General features: G+C 39.1%; 1 protein-coding gene across 3 annotated transcripts in view; it reads left to right on the top strand.

The window, feature by feature from the left end:
• The window catches only part of nkx2.2a (NK2 homeobox 2a), a 34,502-nt gene that overhangs the window by 12,895 nt on the left and 3,901 nt on the right, over positions 1 to 17,706 (top strand). For 2 of the 3 annotated variants that reach the window (XM_063908571.1, XM_063908570.1), the window contains exon 1: positions 16,970 to 17,144. In XM_063908571.1, the coding sequence (XP_063764641.1) occupies positions 17,019 to 17,144 (126 nt within the window). In that variant the 5' untranslated portion in view covers positions 16,970 to 17,018. Of the gene's footprint in view, positions 14,016 to 16,969; positions 17,145 to 17,706 lie in introns of those variants that run through there. The other variant, XM_063908573.1, reaches the window with a different exon arrangement.

The raw sequence follows: 17,706 nt of genomic DNA, 5'->3' as shown, positions 1-17,706 counted from the left end.
CTGGAGTTTTTTATGTAATCTTGGACTTGAACGCTCCTTAGTGTGTTTATCACTAAAATACGGAAACTCTGGAATCAAAGTTTGAATAAAAACGTTAGGTTCAACTTAATATTATTGCTTTCAACTAATCTAATATAGTTACAGTATGTGAAATTTGTTGACATAATATACTTCAATGTTTCAGTTTTTTTACTCAATGTGGAAGATAATGGTTTTCGATAATCCCTGTACTTTCTACTTTCTTGTTTGAAACAGTCAGATGGAAAAAGAAAATTATTTTAAAAATAGTCGTGAGACCTTTTATTTTTACCTTTTTAAAAAAAGAAGAAAAAAACAATATTGAGAAGATTAATATTTTTTTCTCTTTCTTGCCTCTCAGGACTTCCGTACTTAGGGGAAATGTGGTTACCTTCAGAAGATCAGAAAATTCAGAATTTCTAATTGGGAATACCAAAACACATTGAAAACAAACTCCTTTGACTTGTTTGCTCAAACTGATGAATCCATCTCTATGGTTATGGTTGAATGGCTGCAGAAGCTCATCCAGGTCAGGTGAGTTTGTTTGCTGTTAGTTCCAACCCTACCTCACATTACGTACCTGGTGCAAACACACCACCATCTGGGCTTTAGTGGAAGCTGCTAACTTGAGCTTTCACCTGTAAGACACTATTTTTTTTAATTTCACCTGATACTGACACACAAATAGTGTGAGGTTGCCTCTAATTTAGCTGACAATCTAAACACTTTAACCTCTTAAACACTAGGCTTACTGTTCAGGCAACTACATCTTCACAACTAAAATGGGTATATGAATAATCTTTTTTATCAAAGCAGTAATACACCTGTAAGTTGGCTGTGGAAGTGTCAGAATCAATATCGATGTGGCTGTGTCAGAGTGAATTCAGATTGAACATAGTAAAAATATGTAAATTCTAATCTCCGCCTAAACATTATTTATAGTGAAAAGCCCAGAACCTTTAGGGATCCAAACCACAATATATCATAAGTACCCTGTGTCAGGATAGATGCTAATTTAGTGAAACTTTACATTTTTTAGGGAGTTTTAGCACAGGTATGTAGGTCTAGGCAGACTCACCTTTGGGTACATTTGGTTACCATCAGTGCCATTTGACCTTTCTCAGATACCAGACTGTAAAACTCATTTTATTTGAATTATCACTATAGGTATTTATTCCATCCAAATACAACATTTTTGACCTTTTTTGAAAATTCACGGTGACCTCTATACTGTACCTTTTTGTCGCCACAAAGCGTAATGGTGCGCCAGCTGCCAGTTAGACCTATGCATTACGCAGGGCCCTATCTCTGGAACCCAGTGATCAATTTGGGTGATTGACACCTCTTTGTAACCAATAGAGCCAATAGAATCCAGGGGCAGTTCATACATACATGTAAACACACTCAGTTATAATGACTCCGACACAGAACGCTCTAAAAGCAGATGCCCTGGCTGGCAAAATTATATAGCTACCCCGTTTATTCCAAATAAATAATGATGGATAATCAGTAATCATTTCAAAGTGACACAGACATTGGGTTAACCTTCAGCAGCGTTTGTATGCCCTTGAACACACATTTTGATCACAAAACAGCAAAGGTAAGACGTGTTCGTAAATGATCGCTCTGTAAAAGTAAAGTTGTTTGTTGCTTTTTCCTGGCTGCTACTCGTACAGGGATGAGACTTATACCAATGGAAGCTGTGGAATCTCAGCTTTATGTCGTTTGTGCAGATAGCATGAAGTAGAAAAATCCCCGTTGCCGCTCATGTGCTAATGTACCGTTAGCTCATTTTCGTTAAGTGAGGATTTAGACGCTTGGTGTTGGAATTGTGTTACGTTTAGGTGAACATGGTTAATATCGTCTGGTAGCTGAGTTTCTTCCCGTTAAGTGGGTATGCCACATTAATAGGTTGTTAAATGTTAACATGCTGTGAGACGCTGTTTTCTTACAAGTTGCCGCGTCCCGCGGGGGCAACCGTTTTAACAGGTTTTAAGGGAAGACGTTTTTTGTTTCGATACAACTTTCTGTTTTTTCCCAGAATTTTAGATCTTTTGGCAGTTATGTAACACCAAACTGTTTTTTCTGGCATAGCAAATAAGAAGCATGAGTTTTAGGGAGTGCTGATATCGATAAAAGTGTAGTGAGACTACATTACACACAAACGGTCACAATTAACTATGTCTTGCTGTTCAAAATGTGTGCAGGTAAGTGTTATGTGCTGCTCAGTTTCTTCAGAGATCCATCAAATTTTACATAACATAATCTCAGTGCATCCTCCAGTAGATGGCAGCATAGGCTAACAAAACAGTATGTGAATTTGTTCCATATAAGCAAGGGACCCTTCAATACATTTTTTCTCTTCTGTTTTTTTATTATTAATTTAGCACATATCTACATTCTTTAAATTGGACTTGTGTTTGTAATTTTATTCATACTGGAATAAGAAGTGTGTTAATGGATAATGCCAAATCATGAACATGACATAGAGGGGAGCTCAGTTTGTGAGATTGCCAGTGGGTGGCAGTCTTTACCCATCTTTAAGAGACTGGTAATATTTTATCTCCATCTCTTTATGGGATGAGAAAGCAATGACTGAAAACAGCAGGCGTCTTTCTTCTATTGAAAGCTAAACTGTGATTGTGCCACTTTTACCATTTTTTTTGTCATTTGCCACCTTTTTTTCATTTGGATTGTATTTTGTTAAACCTTAAATCTATGTTATTTGGAAACAACTAGCAATTGGTGTAATTTGTAAAGCAAAAACAACTGGCAATGAACTGTTTGTGTCATTCAAAAAAACGACAATTATGTTGATAATAGTTCTACAATCCTAAGTATTTTACATTCTACAACAGTGGAGTTTAACTTCTTTAACAAAGTATATCAGTCAGAGAGATGGGTCACACAGCCATGGTCCTCGTCTGATTAGAATATGATTCAAGTGGGGAATTTTTTTGTTGAAAATTTGACCCCACATTGTCATTGTTAATCACTTCACCTCCTTTTATGAAAAATGTCTCTGATGCCGGACAAAGAGCTACAGAGACCACACATTTAGCTGAGTTCACGGAATGCAATATCTCCATTACGAATGTCTGGGCCGAGCTGCACAGAGAAGTTGAAAAGACACCTCTGATTGATGTGACACTGTATGAAAAAAAATATTGACAGCTAAGCCAACATTCCTCATTGGGTTCAGCAGTGTCAGCTTCCTTTTCTCTCCATCCTTCATCCGCTCAACCCCGTCCCCTCCACAATGAAAGTCGAACAAATCTGCTGACATTGATCCTGTCTCCACGCCTGGCCTAATTTCATTTCAGCCTGAGAGAGACGGCTATCTCCAAAGATCTTGACAGACAATTGTATTTACTATTTTCTTTTCACAAGCCAATAAAGGGGGAGCAGTTATTGCATCAGATTATATGAAAAACCGTTTAATGATTCCAATTTATAACTCTAGACTGAATAATGATACAGTTAAGAGCTGACAGGCCATGATAAATGAAGGCTCATATAAAACATATTTAGTGTGAAGAATGGCTGGAGATGAATTGCACACTGATACAAACTCATGATAAAGAACAGTAAGGGCCACTAGAAGACTTAATAATGTGCTATTCATTTTGAAGTGATTTTGCTGGTTAATAAAAGAGCACAAATTAAAAATATATTTATTGTAGAAAGACATCTGGGAATATTGCCCCATGTCTCCAGACGCCCATCCTCACCCGATCTAATCGCTCACCCATCTCTTTAGATTGAACCTATCAAATCCTCAGTTTCCCTCTCCATCACTGCTGATTCTCGGTGCATTTCCCTGTCTGTAACTTGCTTGATTTAATGCACGTATATGATTTCTTCCACGGCATATATTTCCAGCTTTTACTCTGAAGGGACTTGCAGCATTGCTCATGCTGCTGTTTGGACATATCCCCTGAAATGTAAACCTACAACACAATGACAGTTACACACAACAAAGCTAAATTACTAGTTAGTTAATGTATCAGCAAGGCTCTTAGTGCAAGATAGAACTGGTTTCTAAATAAATAGGGTTGCTTCTTTAATGTTACATTATCCTTGAACTGCAGCAATGAAACACATACACATATCACTCAGAGGACTAATGTGTGTTCCCTGTATGTTGTACGCAATAAAAAAATCCATGGTCGAGTGTTGAACCCTTTAAAATCATGGTCAAGGACTAGAGTGTATATGCTGGTACTGGACCAGGGAATGTGTCATATCTGTATGGCTAGTATCACTGAGCTATACGGCATTGAATTCACCAAATACAATGTCTGCAATGATTTAAATACATTGGCATACTTCTCGAATGTAAGCAATGCGCTCCTAGAAAAGGGTCAAATGGCTGTTTTATCATTGCTATTGAAAAGAAGGTCATAGTAACCTTGTTTATTTGTTGTGTGAACCACTGTTAATGTGATCCATTCAGAGGGTTTAAAAGCAATGTGGTCTTACAAAGAATCCACAATTTCCTACCTTCAGCCAACAATTTTGCAACCATCTTTAGGTGACTTATGCAGTATACAGACCCTCAATACCTGTTGTTTATTTGTTGCTCAGGTTGACACACATGGAGAGCAACGGCGAAAAACATCGCCTATCCATCCGCCTGTCTGTTATTCTGTACAGCATATACACATTTGAATAATAAAAGTGTAGAGCTAATGAGAAAATGTAAATGAGACAAAACACAGGCAGATACTCGCCTTCATCGGATGAACAAGAACATGAGGAGCCAGGTAAATTATCCAAGGATCATGTTCACGCTGACACCTGGGAGCAGATGAAGTAGAGGCCATTGTTTTTCCCTCAATGCAGATACAGCGGTGGCAACGGGGGCATGGGACGGTAAGAGGAAATGCAGCGGAATAGGTCACCCAAACCTTGTTTGTTGGCTTAAGAAGAGCTGGATCAAACAGAGGGGTTGAGCTGTTTGTTGTGTCTATGTAAGAACTCCCTGTGACACTGACACAGATTGACACAGACCCTGGCCTCACATGAATATTGCATTATTTAGAGCGATGCTAATATTTTGGACATGTGTGTCATTCATATTTGCTTTTGTCCCATATTAGTAGGAGGCAGCAGGACACTAATGTATTGCTGGTGATGGTTATTTTTTCAATACGGTCATAATTCTTACGTAATACCAAAGGTTCATGGTTCATAGAAACAATTAATCAAAATAACATCAATTGATATGTTTGGCCGTCGGTCAGATGGTCGACCACTTTAGTTTTTAGTATAATATCTCAACAACATTTGCATAGATTATCAAGGAATTTGGTACATGTTAACTATAATGACTGAAATTGATCCACTGACTTTCTGTAGTGCTATACCAGCAGGTAAAAATGACTTGAAGCTATTAGTTATGTCCCTAACTTCCTCAGTTGTACTTTCTGATTGGTGCTGTTTAGCAAATGTTAGCATGCTAGCACACAACTTTTGTTTGATAGTGACCATTCTACGGCAAACACTAGACCAGCTAAATACCAAAATGTTAGCATCATGATAAAGTGCAAATTAGCATGCTTACTAGCATTTATGTGAGATTGTATTTAGAGTACAACCTTACAAACAGTGGCTATTCTCTCAGATGAACTCACATTCCCTATAATATGGGAGAATAAGGTCAGCAGGTTGCCCAAAGTCTCTCTTTCACACATGTAGCACACAACAAATTGACTGGCAGAAGCTTTCTTATCTACAGGAAATAGTCTGTTTGTTCACATGAGGAACATGAAGCGGATTATACCAAGTGACCAAGTCTTTGTTTCGTTCCTTGAATTTACCTGACATTTTCTGTTGAGACCCATCCGAGGTCAAACAAGTTGCAGCGTACTTCAGAATTATGTATTTTTCACATATTATCGTTAACTGCTGAAATTTTTAAGATACGATCTTTAAGTACATGCCAAAGGTGAAATTGTAAGCAATGCTCACAAAAAACATGGGACCAGTGTTTCTGAAACTATCTCTGTAGCTGTCTTAAAAAAAGTAACATTAGAAAAACATTATTCCTCATATAGACCATAGAGAACCTCCCATGCAATGTAGAATGTTTAGAAAATCTATGATGATTATGTGTAATCAAATAGATTAGCCCTAACCCTAACCCCAACCGTAAATAGGAAGTTATAGAGGAGAGTGATTGTCTAATTTGCTAGAGATCTTCCACTGTACAGTATATTCGGACATGTGGGAGAAAGAAAACGGAAGGAAGTAACTAATAGGTACAGCAACACAAACCAGGCAGAGGCTTATAAAAATACAGCTTCTTCCTCTCAACAGCCCCTCCTTGAGATGCAGATCATCCGTGATCACCTGATGGTTCCGGACACAGGGAGGGCTAAGCTCTTGTCGACCTCTCAGAGACAGCCTAGCAACACCCTCTGTTCTTATCATCCGGACACCCACACACTGCCTCTCTCTTCTTCACCACCTCCCCCAGGCCTCCCACCCAGACCCTCAGTCCTTGGAGAAGACCCCAGGCCAACGGTGAACAAGGGACTCCTGAATGGGCCCTGGACTGGCCTTTGTCTGGCCCTACTACAGAGTCCCTTTATTTACACAGTCTTTAATGCTGTATGTTTTCTTGTCTCTTAATTGCATTGGCCTTTGCTGCCCCTTGGTCAATCAATACCATCTCTCCAATGACATCAGCAACTCTATTCAGTGAAGCCTTACCAGGTGATGGGTGGTTCGTGGGAGAGCTGGTGGGAACGAGCCCTGTAAATGTAGACCTACCGCTTTCTTTCCTTCCATCAGTGACCCTGTGTACACATGTCTAAGCAACCCTGTCTGTCTCAACCGTATAGCAACATACAATATCTGTATCTACAGTGTGTTGGTTTCCTACAATCTATATACAACCCTGTGTCTCTTTGTTAGTTCCCAAATGATGCACTCGTGGGCATATTTTTTTTTTGGGAAGAGGCTGGGTCTTCTTCAGCTTCAGGCTCAGCACTCTGGAGTCCATAGGTGATCTAACTGCATCATAAGTCTGTTTGAAGCGACAATCAGTGCCATCAAAACAATTTTGCCGACCCTTGACTCTATAGAAGAGCAGGAGAGAGAGGGAGTTGACATGCCTTTACCAACCCTGAGTGTGTGTGACCAAGCACATTAATCATAAGAGGTACAACCCTCTCCTGTGTCCAATTCAGCGATGATTCTCTAGTGCCGCACCATGGCAATGTTTAGACAGAGCCGGACATAATTATCTTTTTGTGTACTTTAATAAGGAGACATCCGAGTGTTCAGACGACAGGGGCACACACGCCACAAAACTACCGTACAGTGATATTATCCCCTTCATTCCGTGTAATTAAAACATAAATAATTAAATGCCACTAACTAACATAACTGGTATGCAAATTTCCACGATTTAGTGAGTTGAAGAACACAGGGATTTTTTTTCACCAAATGGGGACCATTTAAAGTTGACCTTTGGAAATGTTTTTTTGAATGCAATGTGATGGTGCTGTTTAATTTGAAGAGGTACTTATCTCAAAGTCAACATCTTACTTCTGTTTTCCTGACACACACTCAGTCACCATATATTAGGCAGTAGCCTGGCAACCACAAGAGTAGAGTCGTACCAAATGGATATGTTTGCAGTATGGCAAGCCCGGTGTGCTCCTCACCGCTGACCCCGCCTGCCATTTTGTTTCTGTCCTGCGAAGGTGTCAGTGATAAACGTTACCTTGTCTCAGCAGGTGTGCCTGGATGGAGGGCCCTGCCGCACGGAGGGGGTCACCAACCCCACTGTGTTTCCCCCATTTATTTGAATAATGGGCCATTAGGACGGCTGGATATCCAATGTTAAAGTAGCCGTATGTGTCTCCTACATAAAAGACATAATTACCTGAGAGAGGGAGGATGTGTTGGTGCACACTTTTCCTCAGCTGTGCTCCAGAGATCAGATTGAACACTCCCTCCTGCCATTAGGTGGCGACAGAGAGAATTTGAAGGCCCTGGCCATGGCTTACACACAAACAGGAACACAAATGCTGGACAAAATGTTATAACAAATTTAGTGGAGAAGTAGATGAAAAGGAACCTGTGGAATTTCAATTAAAATTCCTGCATATTAGACACATTTTAAGTCATTCACAACATGTTTTGGGGATTTACAACTTGATGTGAAGTTCATCGCAGCTTGACTTTTTTTTTGTCAGAAAGCACTTATTCATGTTTCAATTCAAATGTATTCAAATAGGCGACAGGAAATTAATTCAGTTTCCAGAGAGAATGTGTCTCTAAAACCACAGTATGTGTCTTTTAAACTATTTCCAGGCAATTACTGTTCTCATTGAATTGCATAGTATCATGGTGAACAGAGTGGGCAATTTGTAAACCTTTGGCTTGCTGAGAGATAGAGTTGTCCTTTTTGTTTGGCATTGTGGCTCCTTTGCCTTTTATAATTTTAGTTCAAGAGAGACTTGCAATGCAATCAATGGAAATGTGGATTGGAAATGTGGAGTGGTGTTTATATGAACCAAAGAGATTTCCAATTAAGGATGCGTTCTTTATCATTTATTTGCCCTTGGGGTTTTATTCCTCAATTGCTATCACCTTATAAAAGCATCCTTTTAGCGCAAAGAATAGAAGCCCATTTTCATGACCTCCTCTAATGCGTTTCAATCCATCTTCGCTGCCTCGAAAAAAGTTTTCACCCCTCCACAAAACATGTTAATTGCTATCGTGGGCCCAGTACAAAGAAAATATCTACACGTTAATTATCCAAATATATTGGCAACCCATCTGCAGACAGCCATTGAAATTACTAAATTGTGTTTTTTCCTTTTCGTCTTTCATTTTGGACACATTGTTAATCAAAAGGCTTTAAAAATGTGCAGATGGGTAATCCTTGTGTCTGGAAGGAGCAGCCTGGTTCAAGGTGAGTGTTTCATGCCCCTAAGCCCTTCTGTTTCGCTCCATTGTGCTGTTTAGGTTATATCCTGATGGGATGTTCACCATACTTCAATGGGGACTTTTCTTGCACACATGCAGACAAATACACACACACACACACACACACACACACACACACACACACACACACACACACACACACACACACACACACACACACACACACACACACACACACACACACACACACTAACTCATGCACTCATATTCATGTGCACACACGTACACTGCTCTACCTGACTAGACCAACACACACCTACTAACAGGAAATCTTGGCCTTCACTGTACTTTTTATGTATTATTCATAATAATGTTATTACTAATTTTAAGGTGATTTGAAGCGAAGAAAGTGTATTCCTGTTTTGCATTGAAGAAGTAATAGTATTCTGAAAGATTTTAACCTCAAACTTCAAAGATCTACAGAAGAAATCCTTAACCTCTGAGGTTTAATGGGGCAAAACTGTGAAGAGTCTCTTGAAGGGCGGTTAAAAGACATTCTTATCACATTTAAAGCTGAGCCATGACTGGCTATCTTTGTTTGAAATGATTTATCATTATGACAACCTTGGTCCAAAATGCCCTCGGAAAATCATGAAGTTAAATCTCACTTTGATTATCACATTTTGTTAGATATCCAGTTTCACTTATGAGTAAGTGTCACTTCGATTCACCTATTTTCATATTGAGTTGGGTATAGTTTCCAAGAGTGTATGTGAAGGATATCTTTTAAGTTATTAGGTATCCAATCGATTTTTGTTAACGGTTATTTTGTTAGTTGCAATATTATCATGTGTACTTCATCTCTTCTGCCCCAAATCAGCAGCCAAACTAAAACCCCTGGATGTAATGATGGTGATTAAGACCTATATACCAGCACTTAAAGACTTTTCTATGTCTTTGTTCACTGCGAAAAATGTAAATGTTAAATTATATTTATGTATTTATTGGTGAATTTTCCAAACATCTGCAAAAATCTATACATCTGTTGCAGATCATTGTTGACAAGAAGCCTGCATCACAGTTCTTGGATACATTAGAGTAGCTAATAGTACTGTAGAGAGAGTAGAGCTGTAGTGGGCATGAACTGTACGGTCCCTACATGCTATTCAATTCCTCTATCATGAAGGTTCTCAAGGTAGGTAGGCTTCATTCACATGCCAAGGAAATATTTAAGGTTCTCGTCCAGTGATAATTCCTGCTTCTTATTTCTGTGTATTGCATCTCTTTGAATGCACATGCATATGTTGATTATACTGTTTGCAGTGCAAATAAAAGGACCATTGCACCACATTTGTGTGTCTTTTTGTCCTCCTGGTAAAATTGTACGGTTTTCTGAATAGTATGTCACTTGGTTTTTTAAACCCAGGTATTTCTTTAGCAAGATACATTTTAAAATATACCAACCTTGACACTTCCCTCTTCTAGTTCAACATATTTTCCCCATGCAGAGTTATATTCTTCCTTCCTTACTTCACCCTGAAGGTAACAGTCATATTTTTGCAAGGCTTTTGAATCTTTGCTCCAAAGCTGCTCTGTGCAGCTGGAGTAAAGGCAAGGACGAGCTCACCCATTTGGAATGATCTGTCCTTGACTCATACTTGGATTTATTGTTTCAAAGGATGGAAGAGGTCTTGTAAGACTAAAGCAACGTACCTATTGCTCTCTGCATTTTCTTGAGTTCACTCTTTAGAAATCGCCTCCAGAATCAATACTGTTCTGCACACCCTGTTCCTTGAAATACTGTTGAAGCCCTTCCAATTTGAGGTGTGCTATTCTTCACTTCTGGGTTTCACAGTATTAACCACATGATTAGGTTCTCCAACCCGTTTTAAGACCTCTCCAACAGAGAAACACACAACTGTCGAAGTGGTACTCCTTGGATTCAGTTTAAACGATGGGTTTTGTCCACAGTGGTGAAAATTATTCTGTCTGGTGACTTTCTTGCTAATTATTCAGACATGCACTTACACAATGGTCCTTGTATACATGTATTAAAGCCATGTACTGTAGCTGGTCTCTGTTTTACACCGTGTAATATATATTCACTGTGTGATGGAGATCCTTCAGTTTCTCCTTTTCTCTCATTTCTTTAGCTATTACATCGGCAATGCCTTCCTCTTCCAATGGTACCTGACTCAGTCGACATATAGTTAAGTGAAAATGTTGATGGGGTGAACATGCCACAGTAGCTTGATTTATAAACAGCTATATGACTCTCCAAGGCCAAGCACTGGCCTTGCATCAGATGCTTAGCACTGGAGAAAAAAGAGGTATTCAAGCCCAAAGTTATTCATGTCAAGTTATGTCCACAAAACCCACAACTCTGATATTTTTGATGAAAATACCAGACATTTCACAAGTGCTCTAAATGAACTTTTTTTTTCTTCAACACTGACACATCTCACCAGATTCAACACTGTTTGTTCCCTGCCTTCTCTTCCTCTCCAGTAAGTAACATACTAGGGCAAAAATGTTAAGACCGATCACCCCTTACACTCCAGAGCTCCTCAGATTCACAATGCACTGTTGTCACCTAAGAAATGGTAATATTCACCGGTGTGCAGAATTGGATCACTTTGTTAGAAAACAACTCATCTCCTCTACTCTTGAAGGGCTAAAAACAGCCATTCACTCGCCTTAACACTAAGAGCTTTGCTGATCAAATGCTAAACCTTTCTGAGTGCATGTAGTTGTGAGGAAAAATTGTGAAGCCTTTCACATTGATAGGAATGGCTATCATCGTGTATGAGTCTCAACCAGTACAAGTGAGCCCTTAGGTTTAATCAAACTCTTTTTTTTAAAGTGTACCTACCATGAGAATCAGCCCAGTCTCTGTGGTATTTGTGTGTCGAGAAGCTCTCTCTCTCTTTGTTCTCCTCGAGTGGTCGATACATTAAAACTTGAACTGATTGATTTCAGAATGCCGTGCCATCAGTGTCCTTACGCTGTCGTTAACTACATCTGAAGTATCTTAGTCATCAAGCTTTAGGCCAGGGATTGATAATAGCTTGACCGGCAGGGCCTATCTTACCCATCCTTTTTCAGGAGACCTTGTATTTAGCACCCAGAGCACTTGTAGCCCATCTCAAACACCACAAGGGTATTCATAGAGCGGCTGAGTGGAAAGCATTTTCTCAATCGCCTGAACCTCATGAATACATTCCAACTTTAACTAACTACTTTGCCTTAATGTGGAATTTCAAACAAGGTGTGAGGCCAATTTATTTATTTGTATTCTTAGCGTCTTAGTGATACTCTTGAACACAGCGATGGCCGCGAGGATAATCTCTGTCTTTCATCAGCAAAGTGGCCCTGCACAAAACCCATCAGTAATGTATTCAGTATTGATTGATGGTCGCTCCTGTACTACTAGGCAACACCATTATTACCATGCATAGATTCCACACTGCCCACAATAAAATCATTGTCTTGATTTAGGTTATACACCCCCCTCAAAGGTGTCATAATAGCACAACTGGTGTTTGCCTCATATTGCTTTCTTCCTCAACAATTACTATCATCATCTTTACACCAAACAGATCATCTTTGATACATGAGAGGATCTTTTTCTATATAATGGAAATGTTGCCAGTGTACGTGCAACAGGTGTAAATAAAAAGTGCTGAAAAGAATCAAGACACTGCATCGTAAAAACATCTATAAAAATAAAACAAATGTGGTTTTGTGGTAAACTAGAGTTGTTATATCTGAATTTAAAAAGAAAAAGTAACAAGTGTATTTCCCAAAAACTTCCAAAATTAAAATATATTATTTATAGTCTTCATCAACCTACATGTAGTCTCTTCTTTGAGCCATAATGTGGAAACATAAAAAGCCTACATTACTTATATATTTATTAAGACGTATATAAATATACTGATTTTTTTCAGTTGAACGATGAATCACAATTTTCCAATTATTTAATGACCAAAAAGGATCCAAGTTTATTTATGAGACATTTAGCTTTTAGTCAAGTTGGTGTTTTATACTACTTTCAATGTAACATTACATGTAATTTATTACGTGGTAGTTATTGTGATAATTGTGATAGTTTGGATATTATTCTGAAGCAGGTAGATTAAATATTTACTTTTTTAATTTTTTTTAGTATATGACTTTAAGACAGATCTATAGATGAATGAGTATAAATATAGATATATGCACATTTAATTATTACTATAGTAATTATTATTGTCTGGCTTTTTTTTCCACCTTGTTTAAGTTATTCTGAGTAGAGATGTTATAATTTATAGTCATTATTTTCCTGTTCTTTACTAATATCATTCAGTGTTGTGGCCTCAGCGCGCGGGTGTTCCCAGTGTCGACACGTGGCAAATGTGGCAAACATTATGTGTTAGTAGTCTGCCTCATGGGAGATGCCCGGGTCTCGAATCAATGTGAATTACTTGTGACCTTGGTTATCAATCATTGTATCAGGGTATCTAATGTAAACGCAACTGTGGCGTGGATAACATGCCACATCTGCTCTTTGGACAGCGCTGCTTCTTGGTTACCAAGCGATTTATTAGAGAGCCCTGTGTGAGGAATAATAGGTCACAGTATAAAGATCAACCAGCAGCTCGTCCATAGGCGTATGATTATCTTTTAAACAGGCTGTTGTAACATTATTACTCACCTACAATATACTGCAGATAGTTTCGTTTCCCCCAAAAAACATCTCTAGGAGAGAAAACTATATCTGTTTGGGGTTAAAAGCACCGTCCGCAGGGAGCTGTGTTTGCTCTCAAGACCAATTTATTGCCGATGAACATATGGCCAATATTTTGTCTCACGTCATAGCAAGGGGAAAACAAACACCATGCAATGTTAGCCAGTCAGCAAGAGCAGAGCCACTTGGCCAGCTATGCAAACGCTCTTGGACAATATGAGAAGAGGAGCACTTGCTTTCTGGGTATATAAACCACATCAGGCTTATCTCTGCACGCACTCTGACTCCCATTTGGAGATATTTCATTAACTCTGCGCGCTGTCTTAACGCTGGCAACACATTCAGCCCCCCTCCAGTCTAGGTAAGCGCATTTGATGCTTCAGTCAGTTTGCATACAGTATTTTCTGTTTTTACAGCCTAATAGACACTGCTTATTTTCTTTTGCTGATGTTTTACGCGCATCAGTGCGCGTCTCAGTCCTTGAGTGTACAATATTGACCCTGGTGTTTTTTCTTTCATGCGTTTATAATAGGATGCTTATTCAGAGAGGCCTGTGCATTTTTAGCCTTGGTGATCATTACAAACTCACGTGGGTTGTTGGACATTTTGGTTGTGGCCTGCTATTTCCTATCCAAAACTCAATCAGGAGAATTAATTCCTTATTATGTCTAAATATTAAAAAGAAACATTTTAAACTACTTTCAATCTTATCACATGTTTTTAGTAGATTGACCTCTTCAACAACAACAAATGTCACATGATAGGTCATGCAGAGTTGTAATTTATTACATAACATATCCGTATCTGAGGATGGATATAAGAAGATAACCTGCAGATAAAGTACCAACATTTATTTTCCTTATATACCAACCTGTGTTTGATTCCACTGCATGTTTTCTTAATATTATTGGTTAATTTAAGTCTAATTGGGCGCACACAGTAAGCACCCCCTGTTGTTTCTCAAATGTGCCGGTAGAGACCGCTAGAGCTCTACAGATGTGAACAGCTGTTCATGTTATTACTGCACTCACACACAGGCTGCCAAACAAGGAGGACAAGTTGTCTGTACTTGTGTCTTCCAGAGCAGAGCAGATCAGGTTCTCCTGGAGAGGAACATTTATTTATTTATTTGTTTATGTATGCATACCAATTTTTGACGCATTTACAAGTAGTTGTTCTCCTTTGAATTAGATGAAGAAGTCCCAGAGACTCCAGCCATTTATCCCTCCTTCCGGACAATGCCAGTGCGATACTGAAACGGGAAGTGATTAAAAAATAATAAACCCCTTTTTAGCAATTCGTCTTACATAGAAAAAAAAAAGATTAAGGGGAATGGCACAGCGTGGCATGAAATTCACCGTTACAAATAAACTGGTGGTTTAACAAATGAAGTCATCTCTTCGGGGCATGGGCGCACTAATCTCGCCGTGACATGTTTAATCATTAGAGGAAAGGAGACGAATAAAGACTTTTGCCCGGGAGGGAAAGGTGGCTGGATTTCTGTAAAAAGAGAAAAAAGCCAAACGGGCTCCAAAATGATTTCTACCCTGAAGCCAAGTCTCCCCGGGCCATGGCTTAGCCCCCATAATAAATAAACCGGACCCGCTTTACCTGCATATCATATATAGGCTTTTAATCATAGAGGGAGGAAATCGGACTTGTCACTCTGAACATTTATCATGGGCACCCTGAGGCGGAAGGGGTTACATTTATCAAAGACTAACTCCCTGCCTGAGGCATCCCAACACGCTGAAATTCAGCGATTAAAAGGAGGCAATGATCAACATTATTATGGATTCTCCTGCGGCATTCTTCTTTGTGCATTCAATCGAAAGATTTATTTAATCAAGAATATAAAAAGCTCTTTCTTCACTTATTTGGGAACAATCGTGGGCATGAATTTTTAGGAGGGAATTATAATTAATCAGACGGGCCCCGTTTTTTGGGGTTCATCCGAAAAATTAATTGTTTTTGGATGAGTCCATTCTGCTGTACGTTTGATTGCAAAGCTGGGATCAGAACAAATATAACGAGCTTTAATAATGAGCCAGTCAGCTCTGTTGCTTATAATATTAAAATGGGAGCACTGGTGAAACTGGTGATAGCATAATTATAGCAGAAATGATCACATAAAAAGGTTACTGTTGTGCACTGTGCCGTTTTACATACAAGAGTCAAAAGATAAATAATATTATAATACATCATTTTAGAATCAGCATGGGAGATTTAGTGTCAACGGAACTCAAATAAGCGGGTGATGGGAAGCACCAGCTCTGCGCCCTGCACGTATTGTCCTATAAATCCTGATGCATCTGCAGCTCAGAGGCCCTTCTTTAGCAACATCTTCTCTGTGGTTTAACACCCCCAACACACACAAACACACTCACACACACACACACACACACACACACACACACACACACACACACACACACACACACACACACACACACACACACACACACACACACACACACACATACACACATACACATTTTCACAGCAGATACACAGACCTGACTGGGGATTGGGAATGATTTACCAACGGAAAAGGAAAAGAAACGGAAACATTTTTGCATCGATGTCTCAACTTTTTATGTTTGTTTGTTTTAGAGGGAGAGTTCGTTTTTCATTAGCCTACGTTCGAAATAATTATTAGAAAAACAGCAAATCAGGTAATGGTGAAAGTGAAAAAAAAACCCTGAAAACCTCTATATTGAAATAATAACAATAATGTATTATTATTATTATAAGGGTAATTATAATATTGATACAAAATTCATCCTGTACCTATACAAAAAATACAAACACTCCAAATCCACTATTTACGTTTACAATAAATGAATTTCGCATTTTGTACACAATTTCGGCTTGGATTTATCCTGAGCATATTATATGGACTGTAAATATGTCCCGGTGTTATTCGCGTTAATTAGTCCCGGTTTCCTGCAAAAACAACAGTATGCACACTGGCCACTGTCAGAGTGAAAAGGCAGCGGCCTGTTTGAACTACCTGTGAAAGTAAACAGGTAAACACAGAGCGATAGGCTCTCCAAGTGGAGTACGTCCACTTAGCCTGTGCACATTTACCTCTTCTTGCCGAAACCCTCGGCTCAATTGATCAAATACATCCCCAGCAACTGACCACAGTCTGCAGCCCAGTGCGCTCCCATGTACCGTCACCAAACCCACTGTGACTTCCCCCTTGTCACCGTGCCACACGCAGCAAAAACACAGCAGAATGACACGGGTGATAAGCATGCGTGCTCCATCACATCCTGATCTAGCTCCAGACACTTTTGGGGTAGTAAATAAGTCTCAGTGAAATCATGTCCCTCATGGGCCAAGTGAGTTTCCTGATGAGATGCGCAAAGAGGGATGCAGCCTGGGCCATTCCTCCGTGATGCGTAAAGCTCTCTGGGTGTCTGCTGCCGGCTGGATGTCCCTTCACATGTCGGATTTAGCAGTGCAGCATTATTTGGTGGATCAGGTCAGTAACCTCTCTCTCCCTTATAGAGGGATCAGGCGTAGCTTCAGTTTGTCCACATAGCCCGTTCTGCTCAATGGAGCCTTTGTGGGATGTTGAGACTTGTGATTAATTCTGCCAGTCTGGTGAAATATTTACCTCAGGCCTGTGTCAGGTGCACCCCTATGTGGAGCAAAATCCAGAGATAATGTGTAAATAAGACGATATAAAATGTTGGTTAGTAATTGTGTAAGTTATCAACTTTTATTGTACAAAACTTTTTATTAGTATGCTACAAATAATGGGGGAAATTATTCAAATCAATATTGATATTATTATAAGTATCATTAATATTATTATTATTATTATTATTATCATCATCATCATCATTAGTATTGTTATTATTACTAGTATAGCTAAATTGCTAGTTCTACAATCAATTCAATCAATTTTATTCGACATTCAACAATTTGTGGGACTAGAAGAAGCTAAATGGCACCATAGTTCCTGGCTTTCCTTCGAAAAGGAGAGAGACTTACTGTGTGTGTGTGTGTGTGTGTGTGTGTGTGTGTGTGTGTGTGTGTGT

This window comes from Eleginops maclovinus, chromosome 19, assembly GCF_036324505.1.
Source record: "Eleginops maclovinus isolate JMC-PN-2008 ecotype Puerto Natales chromosome 19, JC_Emac_rtc_rv5, whole genome shotgun sequence".
NCBI classification, from domain to species: Eukaryota; Metazoa; Chordata; class Actinopteri; order Perciformes; family Eleginopidae; genus Eleginops; species Eleginops maclovinus.
This window is presented reverse-complemented; position numbering and strand designations above follow the sequence as displayed.